The 20,726-nt window shown below is 57.0% G+C and overlaps 2 protein-coding genes across 6 annotated transcripts in view; both read left to right on the plus strand.

Moving 5' to 3' along the window:
- The first annotated feature begins 543 nt into the window (after positions 1-543).
- Positions 544-9,291, plus strand: ARRDC1 (arrestin domain containing 1). Of its 3 annotated transcripts, none has more exons than XM_069474862.1 (8): positions 544-689; positions 6,753-6,863; positions 7,288-7,338; positions 7,447-7,601; positions 7,858-8,040; positions 8,124-8,300; positions 8,384-8,819; positions 8,885-9,291. In XM_069474862.1, exons 1-8 carry the CDS (start codon positions 572-574, stop codon positions 8,953-8,955), a joined length of 1,302 nt encoding a protein of 433 aa, XP_069330963.1. In that variant the 5' UTR covers positions 544-571; the 3' UTR covers positions 8,956-9,291. The 3 variants fall into 3 exon arrangements, with proteins under 3 accessions (XP_069330963.1, XP_069330964.1, XP_069330962.1); XM_069474863.1 differs by having other exon boundaries at positions 8,905-9,291; XM_069474861.1 differs by having other exon boundaries at positions 8,384-9,291.
- Positions 9,292-12,628: 3,337 nt separating this feature from the next.
- EHMT1 (euchromatic histone lysine methyltransferase 1) overlaps positions 12,629-20,726 on the plus strand; it is a 171,039-nt gene continuing 162,941 nt past the window's right edge. For 2 of the 3 annotated variants that reach the window (XM_069477201.1, XM_069477203.1), the window contains exon 1: positions 12,632-12,666. In XM_069477201.1, the coding sequence (XP_069333302.1) occupies positions 12,646-12,666 (21 nt within the window). In that variant the 5' untranslated portion in view covers positions 12,632-12,645. Of the gene's footprint in view, positions 12,667-20,726 lie in introns of all 3 variants that reach the window. The other variant, XM_069477202.1, reaches the window with a different exon arrangement.

Consider the following 20,726-nt stretch of genomic DNA (forward strand, 5'->3'; position numbering starts at 1 on the left):
TGGGCGGGGCGTGTCCTGTACCCACAGCTGGGCAGTGGAGGCAGCTCCGCCCCCACTACAGGTGAGCCGCCGTGACGCCCTCGGGTCGCGGGGCACCGTGCGTCTGCTACCTGGAGCCGCGCGGGCCGCAACGCGGTCTCCACCCTGCGTGCCGGGCCGGGCTGGGCCGGGCGGGGGCGGGTCTGCCGGGTGCTGGGAGTGGGGCCGGGGGCGGGTCTGCGGGGCGCGGGGAGTGGGGCCGGGGGCGGGTCCGCGGGGCGCGGGGAGTGGGGCCGGGGGCGGGTCTGCAGGACGCGGGGAGGCGGGCCGGGGACGCGGCTGCAGGGCCGGGGGAGGGAGGCCAGGGCGGGTCCGCGGGCCGGGGGCGGGTCTGCAGGGCTCGGGGAGGCGGGCCGGGGACGGGTCCGCGGACCGGGGGCGGGTCTGCAGAGTGCGGGGAGGCGGGCCGGGGGCGGGTCTGCAGGGCTCGGGGAAGTGGGCCGGGGCGGGTCCGCGGGGCGGGGGAGGCTGGCTTCGCGCAGGGCCCGCCGGCGGCGCGCGTCAGAGCGCGGCGGGCCGGCGAGGCCGCGGCATGGGGCGGGTGCAGCTCTTCGAGATCCGCCTGAGCCACGGCCGCGTAGTCTACAGCCCCGGGGAGCCGCTGGCCGGGACCGTGCGCGTGCGCCTGGGGGCGCCGCTGCCCTTCCGAGGTGGGCGCGGGGTCCCCGCGGGGAGGGCCGCGGGCCGCGCCGCACCTGCCCTCCCGGAAGCGGCTGCCGGCCCGCGAGGCACGGGTCTGCGGGGAGGGCAGGGGTGGAGCCCGCGGCGGCTGGGGCGAGGCAGGGAGGTCTGGGAGGCCCAGTCCTTCCGCTTCTGCCCTTTCCTGTCCTCTTTGCCTGGGGGCGGCTAGAGTCCGTGGCGGGGGCCGCGAGCCTGGCTACCTTACTGCGCGCCGATACGTGCAGGCCTCCGACCTTCCCCGTCCCGGTGTGCAGGTTCGGCTCCGCTCTGCACCTGCGGGGCTCTCACCTGGAGCCTGGCCTGCGCTGGGCTCCCTCTCTCGCACACCCACGCTCCTGGCCGGAGTGCGAGGGTCTCCCAGCAGGATGCACGGGCACCTGCTTGCCTTCTGCCTAAGGCTTGTCGTTGCTGGCTGTGGGGGCTTCCCCGCCTTCCCGCGCCCCCAGCCCAGCAGGCACTGAGAGCTGGCCTGAGCCTCGCTGGCCAACGTCTTTGCTGATGCAGGCATCTGGGACTTTGGGACCGGAGATCAGATTGCTGCAGTGGCCACTGATAGGGGACTCTGGAGGTGCGGGCTTCATCTGCTCGTCCAGGCGTGGCTGCTTCCAGTGGACAGGGCCCTCAGGGGAGGGTGGGGCGGCACCTGTGGCCTCTGTCTGGTCCTTGGCTTTAGTGTGGTCCTGACTGCTCAGGGCTTCTCTACCTTGTCTTCCTGTGAGCACCACCTGGACTGCTTCGCCCAAACCACAGCCATCAGGCTTGCCTCTGACTTTGACCGCTGGGCCTCTGCACCATGGTGGCACCACTTCTGGGGCCTGCTGAGGACTGAGTGCCACTACCTGGGACTCAGTGATGGTGCTGTGATGCCAGACTCCCCCCAACCACTGTGTGGGGCTGCGGGGGGCTGGGAAGGAGTTGGGTGGCAGGTGTTTCTGTCTGGCGCTGGCCTCAGGGAGCCTCCTTTCCTGTCATCCCTTGGAGTTTGGCATTTGGGGGGGCAGCAGAGACTGCACAAACACACTTCCCTGGGGCACAGCAAGGTGTGAGGGGGAGATGGGGGCTAGGTGCTGGCAGAGGAGAGCGAATGACGTGTGGCCACAGAACTGGCAGGACGGAGGCCCTTTGCAGAGATCACAGCCGGCTTGGCTGTCCTGTTGTCCCCATGCTGGGCACGGGGCAAACAGCCATTGCTGACCACAGCGAAGGGATGGCCTGAGCTGTGACTGGCCTGGGCTGGGTGGAGCCCCCCACTTCCCCGACCTCCATGTGGCAGGTGGGAGGGCTGCTGGGCCTCAGGAGCCTGAGGGAGCCCAGGTGGATGGTCCCACCTGTAGAAGTGCCAGCCAGGTCTGAGTGGAGGAGGGACGGGCAGGGTCATGGGCTGGGAAGTGGGTGAAGGGCTGCTACAAGCCAGAGAGCGGATTACTCAGGTTGCTGGGGGGAGGGGGGGCGGTGTCAGTGCAGGGGCTGCTCTGGGGCTTCCTCCAGCCCTGCCTGGGATGGGACAGGAGGGACCACGGTTCTTTCTTCCTTTCATTCAAAAGATACTTGTTGAGCTCCTGCTAGGAGCCAGCAGAGGTAGCAGGGAGGCCCTGCATCCCCTAGGTAGCCCCAGGCCTGCCCTGGCGGCTCCCCATCTGAGTGCTCGTGTGGTGAGCACAGAGACGGTCAGCGCTCCACCACGAGGACGCTGGCTGCTTCGAGAGCTGACGTGGAAGGAAGCTGAGGAAGGAGCAGTTTCTGGGCCCAGGTCCGGCCTAGCCCAGGGCTGGGTGTCCGGTGGGGCTGCCCTGTATTCTGTTCTTACTGGGGTGGGTGACAGGGCAGACAGTGACTCACTGAGCTCTCATTGGGGACCACCCAGAATTCCCTCCACTTTCCATGGACCAGCTACACTAGTCCTCACAGCACCCTGGGAGGTGGGTGCTGTTATTTTTCTCATGACACAGATTTGGAAATGGGACAGTGGGGAGAGCGGCTCCAGGGCCACAGTTTTGGTGGAAAGGTGTGTGGCAAAGGCTAGGCTGCCCCTGGTTTGTGGGAGCTGGCAGGGTGGCCCCAGTGTGAAACCTCTGGGATGAAGATGCGTGAGTGGGGGTCTTCGTGGTCAGAGTGCAGGTGGTGCGAGGGAGAGGGCTGCTGGACAGGTGGGGGTCCCAGCTGGAGACGTCGCTCTGGGGCACAACCCAAGCAGCCCCAAACCTCCTACAGGGACAAGACACCAGCGCTTGTCTTTTGTTACACATCTGAACACCCTCAGGAAACACATTTGAACCCTGGATGGTACTGCAGGGTGTATCACTCTGCCACCCTGCTTACCTCGAGGAGTAGGGACCGCCCCCCCATGGGGGAGGAGGGGTGGGGCTTCAGGGTCACTACCATGAGGCTCCATCATTAAAACCCAGAAGGTGGAGGAAGTCAGGGACTTTGCCTCGGTGACCGCCAGCTGAGCCCTGCCTGGCCGTCTCCTGCTGGCAAAGGCCGAGGCTCCTCAGCTGTGAGCCTGCCAGCTGGGAGAGCAGGAGGGAGCAATGCGGGGTGCCCTTCTCCAGGAGCAGGGAACCTCCCCAACACACCCTCCCAGATGCCCCTCTTCTTCCTGGGCAGAACTTCGTCCTGTGACCCTGCCTGATTGGCCCATCTGAGAAGCCAAAATGTGGCCACTGTCATTGGCCTTGACCATGAGAACTGGCTCCCTGGGGAATTCACCCAGCCTGACCTGAAACAGCTGCTGAGAGGCAGAGGAGCAGCTTCAGGTGTTTTTGGTGAGGAAGTGGCAGCCATGCTGGCAGGAAACCCTGTGCCTCCACTGAACCTGCTGAGCAGAGGGGGGACAGTGCAGGACAGGAGTCACCTTGGAAAATGGCTGGAGGCTGCTCACTCTGGCAGGGTCCTCCATGGGAGCCTTGGTGTGTGTGCAAAACAGGGCGCTTTGCTTGGATGTTGGGAAGGTCACAGAGCCTGGGCCCCTCTGGGATTACCCAGGGGTCAGTTGGATACTGTGTTTTTCTGGAGCTAGGTGCCTCCATGCTCATTCGCCTGAGTTCCGGGGGCTGGGTCCGGGCTGGGTGGTTGATGGTTTTAGCTATGCCTGGACTGTTGGCTGTTATAAGCAGTGGTGTGTGGGGCTCCTGGTTAAACAGTGTGAGATTCCAAGCAGAACTGTGGAGTCCCCCGGTATGTGGTAAAATTACAGCAGCTCCACCCCATTCTTCTCCAGGGCCCGTATCGGACTACAGTTTGATCAGCATACGGGGGTGTCTGTTTTTTCACCTCTTCTCCAACACATGTCAAAACATTTAACATTTGCCAGTCTGATAGGTTAAAATGGTAAATCACTGGGGTTTTCCCTAATTTCTAGTGAGGTTGGACATCTGTTCCAATTCTCTACTGCTGTGTAAAAGTCATCCCAGGTAAAAAATCACTCCTAGACATTCTGTGATGTTTCACAGCACTGTGGGTGAGTGTGGGCAGCTGTGGGCAGGGCAAATCCTCAGGTCTGTGCCATGGGTTGGGGTCACTTGGTGGCACCTGGCCAGTCTGGGGACTGCTGCACCTGCTGGCATCCTCTGTGGGTCCCAGCATCCACAAGCTGCAGGATTCGAGGGGGATGTGCTCCTTCTGTGGGGGAGGGTTAAAGTGTGCAGCATCTTGGCCGGGCGCGGTGGCTCACACCTGTGGTCCTAGCACTCTGGGAGGCCGAGGTGGAGGATAGCTTGAGCTCAGGAGTTTGAGCCCAGCCTGAGCGAGAGTGAGATGTCGTCTCTACTAAAAATAGCTGGATGTCATGGTGCACACCTGCAGTCCCAGCTGCTACTTGGGAGGCTGAGGCAAGAGGATCGCTTGAGCCCAGGAGTTGGAGGCTGCAGTGAACTATGATGACACCACTGCACTCCAGCCTGGGTGACAGAGCGAGACTCTGTCTCAAAAAAAAAAGTGTGCGGCATCTGAAGTCCCCAGGAGTGCTCTCATCGGTCAGCCGTGCGTGGCCTTCCCTGTGCTGTTCCCATCCTCTGGTCAGCTGGAGTGCCACCAGTGTTCTGGAGCCCCAGCGTAAGAACAGTGTGGGGTCTGGCCCTAGGAGGGCTGAGGCTGGGGCGGTGGGTGAGCTGGAATGGAGGCCAAGGCAGTCACTGGCAGGGCCGAGGGAGGTATGGCCGGAAGCAGAGGCCTCCCCGGGTGGATGGGGCCTGGCAGCACCTGGACAGCCACTCGGGGCTGAGGATGGGCCAAGAATGGGTGAGAGGAAGCCTGGTGCTCTGTGGTAACCGAAAGAAGGCCTGGGCCACAGGTGGGGCTGTCTGAGGAGGCCACAGGTGGCCACAGGTGGAGCTGTCTGCGGGGGCCACAGGTTGGGCTGTCTGAGGGGGGCACAGGTGGGGCTGTCTGGGGGGCTACAGGGGGGGCCGTTGGGGGGGCACAGGTGGCCACAGGTGGGGCTGTCTGGGGGGGCTACAGGTGGGGCTGTCTGGGGGGGCTACAGGTGGCCACAGGTGGAGCTGTCCGGGGGGGCCACAGATGGGGCTGTCTGGGGGGACCACAGGTGGGGCTGTCTGGGGGGGCCACAGGTGGGGCTGTCTGGGGGGCTACAGGGGGCTGTCTGGGGGGGCACAGGTGGCCACAGGTGGGGCTGTCTGGGGGGACCACAGGTGGGGCTGTCTGGGGGGGCTACAGGTGGCCACAGGTGGAGCTGTCTGGGGGGGGCCACAGGTGGGGCCGTCTGGGGGGGCCACAGGTGGGGCCATCCTGGGGGGGCACAGGTGGCCACAGGTGGGGCTGTCCAGGGGGGCCACAGGTGGGGCTGTCCAGGGGGGGCTACAGGTGGGGCTGTCTGGGGGGACCACAGGTGGGGCCGTCTGGGGGGCTACAGGTGGCCACAGGTGGAGCCGTCTGGGGGGGCCACAGGTGGGGCCGTCTGGGGGGACCACAGGTGGGGCCGTCTGGGGGGGCCACAGGTGGGGCCATCCTGGGGGGGCACAGGTGGCCACAGGTGGGGCTGTCCAGGGGGGCCACAGGTGGGGCTGTCTGGGGGGGCCATGGGGGGTCTGTCTGGGGGGGCCACAGGTGAGGCAGGTGTGGCTGACCCTGGGCATTCCAGACTTTCTGCCTGGCAGCTCTGTCAGCAGGGTGTCAGAGTCTGAGATGCCCTCCCCTCCCGTGACCCCCATCAAGTTGGAAGAAGGACTGGGCAGGGAGGTGGTCTTTGGCTTTGACTCAGGCCTGCAGGGAGAGGAGGGGTGGAGCTGCAGAGACCTGCCTCTGGCTCGCACCACACACCCCCGCTTGAGTCTCCTGCTGTGGTGTGGTTTTTGCTGGGTGTGTCCCCTTCGTGACCAGCTGGACCTGGTTGTCCAGCCATGGTCTTCTGACCACAGTGGGCTCTGGAAACATGTTAGACTGAGGAATTCACGTTCCTGACTGCAGAACAGCAGCAACCTCTGTTGCGAATAGTCCTGGTCTGGGCATTCCCACTGGGGACGAAGACATCGCATGATGCAGAAAGTCAGCCCTCCCGGGCAGTCCTGGCCCAGGAAGTCAAGGGCCCCGCCCTCCAGCATGCCAGACTGCTGGGTACCCTCCGCTCAGGCAGGTCCGGCCACATTCCTAGGGCATGAAGCTGGCAGTTAGCTTCCTGGAGTGCGAAGCTGCTCCCTGCCTGCCTGACTTGTCTGCAGGGCAGCATGACCATGGGCCAGCAGGGGTGTCCCAGGCTCCTGTAGGGAGCCAGGGTTACCAATCTGGAGGATAGCCCAGGGGTCATCTGGGTAAATGCTGGGGTCTTTCTGCTCTGGGTTGCAGGGCAGATGTAACTCTGTCCCTGTCAGGCCTCTCGCCAGCCTGGCTCCCTTGGATCACCCCAAGGTGGGGCGTGGGCAGGAGGTATCTTCTGAAGGGGGGGGCCAGGCTTCTAGCTCACTGGCCTTGCCAGGACCCCGCCCAGGTGGGGCTGCTAGTCCTGCCTGACTTCCTGTGCTGGAGGCAGGGAGTGGCCAGGCCACCTGCTGGCTGAGCTCACCTCCCTTGTTTTGCAGCCATCCGGGTGACCTGCACCGGTTCCTGCGGGGTGTCCAACAAGGCCAATGACGCTGCCTGGGTGGTGGAGGAGGGCTACTTCAGCAGCTCCCTGTCGCTGGCCGACAAGGGTGAGTCTGGGAGCCAGTCCCTCACCTGTCCTGAGCGGTAGCCCCTCCCCAGATCTGGGCCACACTTTTCCAGGGCTGGAGCCCTGACGGGTCTCTCGCTGGCAGGCACTATGGCATTGCCTCATAGAGGCTGGGTGGCTGAAGGGGCCACCTTCTCCTGGTGCTGGATTTGGGTGGGCTCTGACCCCTGGTATAGCTGTTGCACCCCTGCTCCCATCCCGAACCACTCTCCTGTTCAAGCCAAGCTCTAGTCCTCACTCCTTTGCCCAGGCCACGGCCATGCTGCTGTGGTGCTGCAGACGGGGGCAGGGAGACCCCGCAGCCCAGTTCAGTGTTAGCCAGTCAGCTGTGATGCCCACTCCCGTCCTGGCCCTGTGGCCACTTCCTGAGGCCTGTCTCCTCCACCTCCCCCTGTCTCCCGCAGGGAGCCTGCCCGCTGGAGAGCACAGCTTCCCCTTCCAGTTCCTGCTTCCTGGTGAGAGCCCGGCCTGGACAGGCCTGCTGGTGACCAGCTGGTCCCGGGAGGGTGGGCTCCTCCGCAGGGTGGGAGGCAGCTGTGTGCCAGTCCCTGCTCTCTCCCCAGCCACAGCACCCACATCCTTCGAGGGTCCTTTTGGGAAGATTGTGCACCAAGTGAGGGCCACGATCGACACGCCACGTTTTTCCAAGGATCACAAGTGCAGCTGCGTGTTCTATATCTTGAGCCCCCTGAATCTGAACAGCATCCCAGACATCGAGGTGAGGATGGAGCAGTGGCCTCCTTGGTGTCCCCGCTCCGGAATGTGTGTGGGGAGGGAGCTGGGCAGGCACAGCTTTGCCCCAGGGCCCAGTTCCAAGCTGAGGTGAGGTGGCCAGGGTCTGACAGTGGTGCCTCTCTCTGGTGCTGAGGGTGCTGGTGTCCAGGGGCGTGGCAGGGCCGAGTGGGCGTGTCCCGATGCCACAGGGATCCTGCCTGCCCCCGCTTGCTAAGTCCCTCCCTGGTCTTCCCCCGAAGCAACCCAACGTGGCCTCTGCCACAAAGAAGTTCTCCTACAAGCTGGTGAAGACAGGCAGCGTGGTCCTGACAGCCAGCACTGACCTGCGCGGCTACGTGGTGGGGCAGGTGCTGCGGCTGCGGGCTGACATCGAGAACCAGTCGGGAAAAGATACCGGCCCCGTGGTGGCCAGTCTGCTGCAGGTCGGGGCTCACTCCGGTTGCCTGCGCCCGTTTCCTGGGGTGGGCTGTGGCCTGCCCAGGCTCACAGGCCGGTCTTTCCCCAGAAAGTGTCCTACAAGGCCAAACGTTGGATCTACGACGTGCGGACCATCGCGGAGGTGGAGGGCGCAGGTGTCAAGGCCTGGAGGCGGGCACAGTGGTGGGAGCAGATCCTGGTGCCGGCCTTGCCGCAGTCAGCGCTGCCGGGCTGCAGCCTCATCCACATCGACTACTTCCTGCAGGTTCCGTGCTGTCGGGGGCTGGGGGGCCTGAGGCTCGGTGGTCTCGGCCCTGGCCCCTCATGCCCAACCCCGGTCCTTCCCAGGTCTCCCTGAAGGCGCCCGAAGCCACTGTGACCCTCCCAGTCTTCATTGGCAATATTGCTGTGAACCATGCCCCGCTGAGCCCCCCGCCAGGCCCGGGGCCGCCTCCTGGGGCCCTGTCCCCAGCGGTGCCTTCTGCGCCGCCCCAGGAGGAGGCTGAGGCTGTGGCCGCTGGCCCCCACTTCTTGGACCTGGTCTCCCTCTCCACCAAGAGCCACTCGCAGCAGCAGCTGCCGCCTGCCGCCCTGGCTTCTGTGCCTGGCGCCTCTGAGCCCCGTCCCCGGGATGGCAGCCCCGCCCCCCACCCGCTGCCCCCTCCCCTGTGCATCTCCACAGGTGCCACTGTCCCCTACTTTGCAGAGGGCTCCGGGGAACCGGTGCCCACCACCAGCACCTTGGTCCTCCCCCCAGAGTACAGCACGTGGGGCTACCCTGATGGTGAGTGGACCGGGCCGGGCCAGGCCGGGACCTGGTGGGGAGGGGATGCCACGAACCCCATGCAGACCCCGCTCTCTCCCTGCAGAGGCCCCACCATCCTACGAGCAGAGCTGTGGTGGTGCTGACCCTGGCCTGACCCCTGGGAGCTGATCGCTGGCCTGATCCCTCAGGAGCTGACCCTCAGGAGCTGACCCCTGGGCGCTGACCCCTGGGCACTGACTCCCATGCTGCCTTCTCTGGGCGGGCCTGGCCTCTGCTCTGGGACTGGGGCGCCCAGGGCCTCGTGCCTTCACTCCCAGCCTGCCCCGGAGCACTCAGGACCTGCCCAGCCTCTGCCAGCGCCCTGGAATTGGCCCTCCTTTCCCTGGGCTGGGCGGGGCGGGGTGGCAGGGAGCTGGGACCTGGACAGACTACTCAGTAAATAAAGGCTTTGTTTGTAGAGCTGGGCAGAGGCCAGCCTCCTGGGCGCCCTCCAGCCTCAGTGGCCTGGCCTCGAACCGCCCCTCCCCTCCTGGGCACATCGGCTCCTCCGGGGGCCGGGGTCGGAGTGCATGGTCCTTTACCCAGGCTGGGGCTGGCACTCAGCTGCTCCAGAGGGCGAAAGGATGTGCCCATGCCCACGAAGTCTGGAGGCTGGCGTGGTCCTGGCGCTGATCAGAGCTGCATCTGTGAGGGGCCCTCCTGTGCCCATTAGTATTCGCCTTTGGTCTGCGGATCTGCCCCTCTGGTCTGCGGATCTGCCCCTCTGGCCTCTGCTGGCCCCACGCCTGTGCCTGGCTCCTCCTGCCCAGGTCCTCTCCTGCCATGTCCTGCATCCCGAGGGCCTGCTCTCTAGGCCCCCAGGGCACAGTGAACCCACGGGTTGCACAGGGCATGTTGCCAAAGGTGCATCCTACAGTCTCAGGTCAAATTCTTGCTCCCCATGGGGTGAAGGGGTGAGTGTGGGTAGGTGTGTCATTATCTTATCTATCTGACAAGCTCATGGGACTGTTACAGGACAGGTTGAGTGCTCCCCTTCCCCCTAAATAGCATGATAGACGTTTATTTCTTGAACAGTCCAGAGGTGGCGGATCTAGGCCTGGTGGCACAGCTGTCATTCTCAAGCAGTGGCTTTCACCCCTGGCTCTCGGGTGGCTGTTCCAGTTTTCACCATCCCTCAGCCTATTGGGCCTGCACCTCCAACTTTTTGAGGGACAGACTGGAAAGTGGATCATACCACTTTTTGCCCTCCCTCCTCTCCCCCTTGTTGGAAATGTGGTCTTTAGCCAGGCGGCCATGTACTTGGCTGAAATTTTACTAATTGTGGGACAAGGGGAGCATGAGTATTGAGAAAAGCAGAAAGTATGCCCGCAGTGGGATAGGCTGTGAACCGCCTGCTGGTTGAATCCCATCTCTGTCTCTCAGCAGCTGCGAGACCGTGAAGGCTCTCAGCTCCCTTGGTTCAGTTCTCACTCATAACACGTGGGTAAGAGCAGCACCCGCCTCTCGGGACAGATGTGAAGTTGACAGTGTTAACACGTGTGCTGAGAGTAGCACCTGACATGATGAGTGGGCAGTGGTCACACGGGTAGGGTGGGTCCAGCTGACTGCAAAATGGGAGTGAATCTACTTCTGATACGTCCATTTATGGTTGATGTTTGCCTGGTAAAGGACTTTTCTTTTTTCTTTTTTTTTTTTTTTTTTTTGAGACAGAGTCTCACTCTGTTGCCCAGGCTAGAGTGAGTGCCGTGGCGTCAGCCTAGCTCACAGCAACCTCAAACTCCTGGGCTCAAGCGATCCTACTGCCTCAGCCTCCCGAGTAGCTGGGACTACAGGCATGCGCCACCATGCCCGGCTAATTTTTTCTATATATATATTTTTTTTAGCTGTCCATATAATTTCTTTCTATTTTTAGTAGAGATGGGGTCTCGCTCTTGCTCAGGCTGGTCTCGAACTCCTGAGCTCAAACGATCCGCCCACCTCGGCCTCCCAGAGTGCTAGGATTACAGGCGTGAGCCACCACGCCCGGCCAAGGACTTTTCTTCACATTTTAATTCTTTCATTTATCCATTCAACAGATACTCTTCTTCCGTATGCCAGGTATTGCTCTAGGCACTAGGGCATGCAAAATAGCGGAACTACAGTCAAGTGGGCAGACAGACTATTCCAAATAAGGATGTAGGAGTCAGGTGACATAGAGTGCTATGGAGCAAAATAAAGCGAGGAAGACAGGTACGGGAGTTGGGGGCAGTATCATTTTTTGACTAGGAAGGAGACAGAAGGCTTCCCTGAAGAGGTGATATTTAAGACCCGAGAACAGTAAAGAAACAAGCCACAAATATATCCGAGATAAAAGGTTTCAGGGAAGGGACAAGGCAGGAGGAGAGAGGGAAAGGTGGGTCTGGTTGAGCCACAAGGTGGGTTACTCTACCACTCCTGTGCCTCCTGGGAGGGCTAAGGGTCCTTGGCCTGTCATAGACTGACTTAGGCTTTGACAGAGCAGTTTAGCTGTCCTAAAGAGACCTGGTATGGTTTCTTGGGCAGTTAGGGCTGTCCATCTCCTCCTCTGTACCTGTGTGCACCATCAATACCAGACTTAGTGAAATAATTTTTCCGAGACTGTCTCACCATGAGACTGAGCTCTCGCTGGAAGGGGCCCGGATAGCCTTCAAGACTCAGGGCTGCCTCAGTTCTTGTGCATCGAGCCCTCAGATTCACACAGTCAGAGAAGCTCAATTTCAGTCTATGCTTGCATTTTTAGGTCCCGGAGCTGGGATAAGGAGGTCTGACCATAGGGAGAAGGCAGCCTAAGGCAGTTTATGTGACTCTGGGGACGCTGTCCAGTGAAGGCTGCAGGAAAGGCCTTGTCCTGTGCATGCCTGCGCAGCAGGCATGTGACTGGCAGGCAGCTTGGAGTAACCAGGGAGGGCACACCTCTTAACGGGACTCCCCCGCCCAGTAGGCATCTCTCCAACTGGGGAACTTCCTCAGTTCACGCAGCCATGCCGGCCAGGACACCGCTTCGAGTCAGACACACCATCCAGCACAGCAGCCTCGCCAACCCGCGCAGTCCTCCTAACCCGGGCATCCGCCAACGGGGTTAACCCTCCCCATAGGACATCCCCCCCAAGTCGGGACAGCACTCCCATTCGGGACACCGCCCTACGCCGGAGCATCAGTCCAGCCGGGGTATCCCCTCTAACTGCGGCACCCCACAACCGGGGTAGCCCCCGTCGGAGCACCTTCCCTAACCAGGACCCTTCTCCCCACCCCACAGTCGGGACCTGCCCCTGACCGGGGCATTTCCCTTAGCCAGGGCGCCCTCCCCTGGCTGGGCACACCCCATAAGCGGAGCAACGCCCCGCCCCGTCCCGGAGAACCCCTAGTCGGGGCATCCCACCAGGACGGAACTCAGGGACTCCGCCTTCCCGAAGGCCAGCGAAATCAAAGTGTGTCCGGGGTTAGAGGTCAGGGGTCGGAGCCTCGGGTCTTTCTCCACCTCCGGCCAGCCTGCCAGAATGCCTACTTAGAATGAAAGGATATTTATTGAAAACGGGAAGACTAATCCCCACCCACTGCTACGACTGCCGAGGGCCGTTTCTACCGGGCTACGTCCCCCACCCCGCGGCGACCGTTCCGCTTCCGGCCTTCCCAGGCCCGGCGCCTCGGGCGCCGCAAGCCAGGCCCCCAGCGCGCAGGCGCCGCCCGACCCGGGCTGCGGCGCGCAGGCGCGGACGCGGGCGCAGGCGCAGAGGCAGGCGGCCGGCCCCGCCCCGGCTCTGGGCCGCGAGGCGCGGGCGGGGCGATGGCGCGCGGGAGGGGCGGGGCCACGCTGCGGGCCCGGGCCATGGCCGCCGCCGATGCCGAGGTGAGGAGCGGGGCCGGCGGGGGCCGGCGCGGGGGCGGCGGGCGGCGGGCTGCGGCGGCGGCGCGGGGGCGAGGAGCCGGGCGCGGCGGGCGGCGAGCGGGCGGCGGGCCGGGCGGGGCCCCGCGCCCCCCGTCGCCGCCGCCTCAGGCCGAGGCCGGGCCGCGGCCGCCGGGCGTCCGGCCCGCGCTCCCGCCGGGCGCGCTTTGTGCGCGGCGCGGGCCGGGCGGCGGCGGGGGCGCGGCGGGGGCGCAGGTGAGGCGAGGCGGCCGCGTACCTGCGCCCCCGCCGCCGCCCGCGCGCCCCGCGCCGCCGGGTCCGCCGGGTCCGCCGGGTGGGCCTCGGCCGGGGAGAGAGGAGGGTGCGAGGACAAAAGGGAAAGTGCGGGGCCGGCCAACTTTGGAGCGCCGGCCCGGGCGAGCCGGCCCTGCTCTCGGCGCCTTCCCTCTGCTCCGTTGACCTTTCACTTTGTTCCGAATAGGATGGCACCATCTTTAGCGAAAGTTGGCCGGCCGCGGCGTCCCTCCCGAGACAATGCTCTCCAGCCCGGTGCTGTCAGAGCGGGAGTGCACGCTCGGTGGGAGGCTCTCGAACTGAAGTTCATTTCCGAGCACACAGCTCGGAGGGCTCTGGATGTAAAAGTTCACATTCTTTGTTAGTGGCCTTGGCCTTCTCCTGTACTCGTTCCCCAGGGTAGTTTGTTTCCCTGCTTGTAGCAGCATAGAAATTAAACTCTTGCGAGGCAGACCCACTGGCGTCCGTCTGCGGGAAGAGCAAGCAGGAGGCGGCGTGTCCGTGGAAATGCAGAAATATGTGGTCTGAGGGCCGGAATAAGGGACTGCTCTGGAAAAAAGTGATAACCCGGTAGTTTTCCTTTGAAATTAACCGTGTAGGTAGTAACTGCTGGGACTTCCAAAGATCAGAAAGTTGGGTGTAGTAAGGAGCTGTACGATATCCTGGCGCGTAGAATTAACAGTCTATTTTAACCTGGGTAATGTACAGTCTTTTTATTTGTTTATTTTTTTCTAGGATTTTTTGGGGGTGTTGATACAAGTAAACGGGGCAAGTGCGGGGGAGTTCAATGCAAGGAGTTTTTGTTGAGTAGCTGCAACATTCCAGGAACGTAGTAGGCGCTGGGAGCAAAAAAGTAAATTAGAGAACTCCAAGTCACTTCCAGGCTTCTAGGGGAGAACATGTTGGTGATTGATGATATCATTTTTGGAGCACCTGCTGGGTCTCAGGCACTGTGCACGCCCTTCAGGTAAGTGATCTGATTTCGTTTTCTCTGCCCTGTGCAGCAGGTATTATTTTTTTCTATCAGCAGATGAGGAAAACAAGACTTGGAAGGGGCTAAATAACTTGGCCTAGCCAGTTGTGGGACCAGCACTTGTTCCATGTTGAGCACATAGTAGGTGTTTCATAAATGAGCGATGAGTGAAATTGCTCCAGATGTGTCTGGTTCCACAGGCAGCCTTGAATAGAGGGCTTGACAGAGCTGATGATAATGACAGCCTGTGTTTACTGAGCCCTTAGTGTGTCCAGCCCTGCCAGCCTGCTTTGTGTGAATTCGCTTGCTTAATCCTCACAGCCGTCTCAGTGAGGTAGGTGTTCTGTCCCCATTTGCAGATGCGGACGCAGGCACAGTGAGGCCCAAGAGCTTGTGGTGGAGAATTAATATGCCCGTGGTCTGGCGTTCGAGCCCTTGTTTGCTAAACATGTGTTACATCTGTGGTGGTCATTTTTAGGTTAATAAAAGCTCTGTTGTTAGAGTCATGATTCTAAGGGTTTCTAACGCCCGTGTGTGATGGGGGAGGGGCCCTCTTGTGTGCAGTCCAGCACCTCTGGCCCCCTGGACGGTAGGTAGGCATGGGATCAGTGTTGCCACCAAATCTGGGAAATGGTTACGGGTCAGAGTTCACTAATTGCCGAATTATTAAACCAGCAAAGTTGGCACTTGAAACATACCAAATATTTCTTTTTTCTTTTTCTTGACCTACAAAAGATAGTCAATACATTTTCACACTAAAAGGAACTACTGAGGTAGTGGAATACATCCTCCATTCCCCATTTTGTGGATTAGTAAATGGTGGCTACTGAGGTTTAAATATGTCCAGGGTAATCGAGGATTAGAGCCCAGGGTGGTGCCCTTGAGGTAAGGCTTTTGTGTCATTAAAATGTCATCTTTGCGTGGGAAGGCCTTCTCAGGCAAAGACTGTACTTTTCTGCCAGGGTGGCTACTGTGTATCTCTTCCTTATTTTTTGGTTCTTAGAATACGGCGTGTCCGTGCCCATAGTTTACAAAGTCAGTCAGTGCTAAAAGATGTTAGCAAAAGCTGTTCTCATCTGCCTTTCTAGAGAGGCACCAGCCACTTGGCACTCTTTACATTTACTTCATGTTTCCCAAGTATATGCTTGTGTTGTCATGTCTATGTTCACCAATTTTAGGGGTTGTGTAAGGACTTCCACTAATGGCAGATGAAGATTTCATGCTCTCTCTCCTGTTCACCTTGCCCCAGAGTGCACGTTCTCATCCTGGGGATTCTGCCCACCTTTCTCGCACCTAGCGGCCCTCTGTGTCTTCACTCCCCCCTGGTGGTGGAGCTCGTTCTCCAGCAGCCTGCCAAGGAGGAGGCAATGGGAGGCAGTCTTTCGGGGCTTGCGTGTTGAAAATAGGCTTATTCTACCACCACACTTGAAAAAGTTTGGCTAGGCATGGAACTCCAGGTTGGAAGGTATTTTCAAGGCATGGCTCCAATATTGTCTAGTTTCCATTGTTGCTGTTGAAAAGTCCACTTTGATTCTTTTTTTTTTTTTTTTTTGAGACAGAGTCTTACTTTGTTGCCCAGGCTAGAGTGAGTGCCGTGGCGTCAGCCTAGCTCACAGCAACCTCAAACTCCTGGGCTCAAGCGATCCTCCTGCCTCAGCCTCCCGAGTAGCTGGGACTACAGGCATGCGCCACCATGCCCGGCTAATTTTTCTATATATATATATAAATTTTACTTGTCCATATAATTTCTTTCTATTTTTGGTAGAGACGGGGGTCTCGCTCTTGCTCAGGCTGGTCTCGAACTCCTGACCTTGAGCGATCCACCCGCCTCGGCCTCCCAGAGTGCTAGGATTACAGGCGTGAGCCACCGCGCCCGGCCCCACTTTGATTCTTAATCGTTTGTAAACATATTCTCTCACCAAACTTTTAGGATCATTGCATTCTTGATTTTCCTTATGTTTATCATGTGCTTAGTGCCAGCTCTTTTTCGTTTATTACGTAGGTTGCTATCAGCTGTGAAATCTGGAGATTGATGCCCTTTTGTTATGGGAAATTTCGTATGATGTATTTGAGAATGTTAATTCTCTTCTGCTTTCTCTGTCTCTCCATTTCCTTTGGTTAAATGTTGAACTTCCTGTATTTAGTCTTCTAATTTTTAAAATCTTTTCTCCTTATGTCTTAGTCTTGTTCTACTTTTTGAGAGCATTTTTGACTGTTTTTTAACTGAAATTTTCTGCTGTTACATTTTTATGTTCTTTACTGTTCTCTATTACTTTTTTAGTACCTCCTGTTCTTGTTTTATGTATACCTTATGTGTTTTAATTACAGTTAAATTTCTAAAATTACAGTAAAATTATTTTAAAAATTTTGTTTCTTTCATTTTTTGTGCTTGCCCTGCATCACTCTTTGCTGCTTTATCTCTTGGTCTGTCTTTCATGATGGAAACCTTCTTCCAATGTCTGGTGATCTTTGACCATTTAGTCACCTGGAAGAATAAAGCACTAAACGTGGAAAGCTGAGTGTTTGAGGGGCCTGTTTACTTGTTGCTTTCACTGCAGGGCAATGATTGGCTGCTGTTACTTCATTGGCTCTCTTGCCATTGTTCCCATTTCTTAGGAACAGGGTTTTGCTCTGTCCTCCAGGCTGGAGTGTAGTGGCACAGTCACAGCTCACTGTCGCCTTGAACTCCTGGGCTCAACGATCCTCCTGCCTCAGCCTCCCGAGTAGCTGAGACTAAAGGCGCGCACCACTATGTCTGGCTAATTGTAAAATTTTTAGAGTCAGGTTCTGACTGTGTTGCTCAGGATGGTCTCGAAGTCGTGGCCTCAAGGAATCCTCCCTCATGCTGGGATTGTAGGTGGGAGGTCCTGTGCCTGGTGGCTCCCTCAGTTGCTTGCCTTGCTGGTGTGAGTTGGATGTTACACAGCCAGGCTAAAGGGCAGGGGAAGAAGAGGCTCTTCCATAGTTCAGTAGACAGCCTTTCCCTAACTCCTTGTTTTCAGTTGAGGAGCTCACTCCCACCTTTCTTTGTGCTTGCTTTCCCCAAGTGTGGTGCATTTTTGGTGGAATTTTTTACAGCGCTAAACCTCTGGTGTCCTGTGGCTACAGAAGAGGAGGACTTGCCTGAGTGTGCAGGAGGGGGACATTGGAGTCTAACTGTTCGTGTGTGGATTTTTATACCCACTCCCCTTGGTGGCTCCAGCACATTACCCGATCTGTCTTCCCAGGCAGCTGCTTCTCAAGCAGGAAGCCCCTATTTCAGTTTCTCCTTCCTCTGCTCTGTGGAGTGCTTGAGCTTTTCTCCACCCTCCATCTTCCTGTTCATGTCCTGGGTAGAGGTTTCAAATGTCTCCTAGATGGAGTTTGTTTCTCTTTCCTGTTCTTCTTGTCTTTGGTTGATTTTGTTAAGGGGGAGGATCAGAAATGTTTTCTCTAAATCCTGAGAATTCTTACCTACACTGAAGGCACAGCTGTCCTGAGGAAAGGGCTGACCATGCTGGGATCTGACCGTGCAGTCCGTGGTGGGAAGCGTCTGGAGTCGCAGCAGGGCTGGCCAGGTGGGGTGTGTGCCGCAGCCCCAGCACCCGAATGGGTGGCGCGTGTGTCAAGATCTCACGTGTGGCCAGGGCCAGAGTGGGGCCAGAGCCCTGGTTTCCTGCTTCTGCTTCCTGCCGTGTCACCAAACAGTTTTGTGTCTTTGACCACGTGTTATTGAGTTTGTCTTTGAAAATAATTTAGCCTATAAGAACCACATTTTGGGCTCTTCTCTTTAGAATTTTATGTTCTTTATCATTTCCTTGGCTTTACCGTGTTTGATGGATGCCTTTATCCTAAGGTTAGTGGGCAGTTTGATTTCAGCTTAAGTTGCTCACTCAGCAAACCGTGTAGGCAGCAGCCAGTAGAGTCCAGTTATTTGGTCTGTGGCGTCATGACACAGAAAGCATCAGTTCCAGGACTGAGAGGTCCCTTGCTCCCCCTACTTACTGTTTTGTTTTTATACAACTTTTAGTATTTTCATAGGTTTAAAAAAAATCTCTGAAGGGTTTTGATTTTGAAAAACAAAAGCTGAAGTGGTTCCTTCAAATCTTCAGAGGTAGCATTTCCCTAGGTAACGGGTCACTTTCCCAGTAGCATCACTGTCAGCTGGTATTTTGTTTTGGAAAAGTTTTTGGACCACTTTCTGTATCCCACTTTTAATAGGTTGATAAGTTCTGATCACGGTATATTTAAAATGCTGTTATCAGGGGGTCAGTAAGCATTTATTGAGCACCTCCTTTTTATGAAGTGCTGTTGTAGGTATTTGTGAGAGGATATACATGTTTTTGAGACTGATTCCTGATTTCACAAAATTTAATGGTATAATAGCACAAACATTACTGAGCAAAATGAGATGGAATCAGTTAAAGGTAAACAAGAAAAGGCCTGCTGTATTGCAGTAATTGCTGTGGCCAGACATGTGTTGAGAAAAGCTCCTAAGTTAGTCTAGGTTTTAAAGGAGGTGAGAGTACATTGGCCATGGCAAGGTATACAGTATGTACGTTTCCAAAAAAAATTAGGGATTTTAGCAAATTTAGAATATTAAACCTAGAAACCGTAGAATGCCAAATATTTGTCATCTCCTTTTTTCTGGTCCTTGTGAGTGTGCGTGTGCGTGTGCGTATTTGAAATTGGCTGTCATCAGTGCTTACGTGCCATGTGCTTTCCGCTTTCTATATCATCTGACATACATTTGTGTCTCTAACATTTTTATTAGCTACATGGTGGTGTTTGTCACAGAGAAGGCCCAGTTTCCCTGATTATGATTTGGGTGAGGACTGCATCCTTTAGGACACAGTGGAATTACTAGGTCGGAAGGGGCAGGTGGCTTGAGATCAAGCTGGAGAGGGAGGGCAAGGTCATACAGGGCCTTGTCGCCATGGTAACAAGTTGGGATGTTTCATAAGCACTGTAGACAGTCCTTGAAGATTTTAGGCATGGAACAATATTTTAAAAAGGTGACCCTGGCTGCTGTGTGGACAGTGGACGAAGGGAGATCCCAGGGGAAGCAGGGAGCCAGTGAGAAGGCTGGGCGAGGTGGCATGGGTGGAGGGCGATCCAGAGGGACTGGAGGATCGAGTCAAGATAGAGATGTTTAAGTTTAATTTTTTCAGTCGGTAAGACAGTTACATGGTTCAGAATTCAAAAAGTACTAAGTGAAACGCCTCCCCTCTTTGTCCCCTAGCCACTCAGTTCTTCTCTTGGCAGGTCACCAGTGTTCTAATTATTGTGCATCCTTCACAGTGTTGATGAGTATACAGTTGTGTGTCACTTAAGGACATTTGGTCCATGGTGGACTGCATGTGTGATGCCCCGTAAGATGATAATGGAGCTGAAAAATTACTGTTGCCCACTCATGTTGTAGCCATCACAATGTAGTAGGGCAATGCATTAGTTTTTCTTTTCTTTTCTTTTTTTTTGTTTGTTTGAGGCAGAGTCTCGCTCTGGTGCCCGGGCTAGAGTGCTGTGGTGTCAGCCTAGCTCGCAGCAGCCTCAAACTCCTGGGCTCAAACAATCCTCCTACCTCAGCCTCCTGAGTAGCTGGGCCTACAGGCATGTGCCACCACGCCTGGCTAATTTTTTCTATTTTTTAGTTGCTGGCTAATTTCTTTCTATTTTTAGTAGAGATGGGGTCTCACTCTTGCTGAGGCTGGTCTCGAGCTCTTTAGCTCAAGTGATCCTCCTGCCTCGGCCTCCCAGAGTGCTAGGATTGCAGGCGTGAGCTCCCACGCCCAGCCTGCATTACCTTTTCTATGTTTAGGTAGGTTTTCACACACAAATACCCTCGTGTTACAGCTGCCTTCAGTATTCAGCGCAGTAATGTGCTGTACAGGTTTGTAGCCTAGGAGCAGTCGTCTGCGCCTGGGCAGCCTGGGTGTGTGGTAGGCTGTGCCGTCTAGGTTTGTGTAAGTGCGCTCTGTGATGTTCTCACGCTGATGAAATCAGCTAAAGACACATTTCTCAATGGATCCCCCTCATTAAGCATCACATGACTGTATAAGCAAATGGATGTGTAGATATTTTAGGCTTTTTATTATGCAACTTTTCAGACCTATTCAAAAGTAGATGTGGTGGCATAATGAACTCCATCACCTGTCCCCAGCACTATCGCTTTTCTCCCCACGGCCAGTCTTGTTTCGTCTGCACCTCCACTGCTCCCCACCCCATCTGCAGTTATTTTGAAGCAACTCTCAGACATGTTTCATCTGTGACTATTTCAGTTAATGTAAATATTCCAGTCAATAACTATCCAGTCAATGTGTAGATTTCTTAGTTCAAATTGGGAACCAAATATGGTCTATTCATTGCTCTTGGTAGATAATCTCTTCAGTATATTGATTTCTCTTCCATGTCTTTATTTTTCTCTTGCAATTAAGTTTTGAAGATAATGGTTCATTTGTCCCAGCGTTTCCCATAACCTTGTCTTGCTGATTGTATTCTTATGGTGATGTTTAATGTGTCTCTCTGTCCCCTGTAGTTCCTGTCGTTGGCATTTAAGATCTAGAGCTGCTGGCTGCTGCTGTCCGGTGTGACATCCACCAGCCACGTGTGGCTCTTGAGCACTTGAAATGTGTCAGTGTGAATCGAGCTGTGCTGTCAGTGCAGAACACACAGGGCTTTGAGTTCTTACTGTGAAAAAGACAATGTAAGGTATCATATTAAAACTTTTAAAAATGTTGATTACATGTTGGGATGTAATATTATTATTTGGCATGTTTCTAGTTACTTTTTAAAAAATGTGACTATAAGAAAATTTAAA

This window comes from Eulemur rufifrons, chromosome 7, assembly GCF_041146395.1.
Source record: "Eulemur rufifrons isolate Redbay chromosome 7, OSU_ERuf_1, whole genome shotgun sequence".
In the NCBI taxonomy this organism is placed as follows: domain Eukaryota; kingdom Metazoa; phylum Chordata; class Mammalia; order Primates; family Lemuridae; genus Eulemur; species Eulemur rufifrons.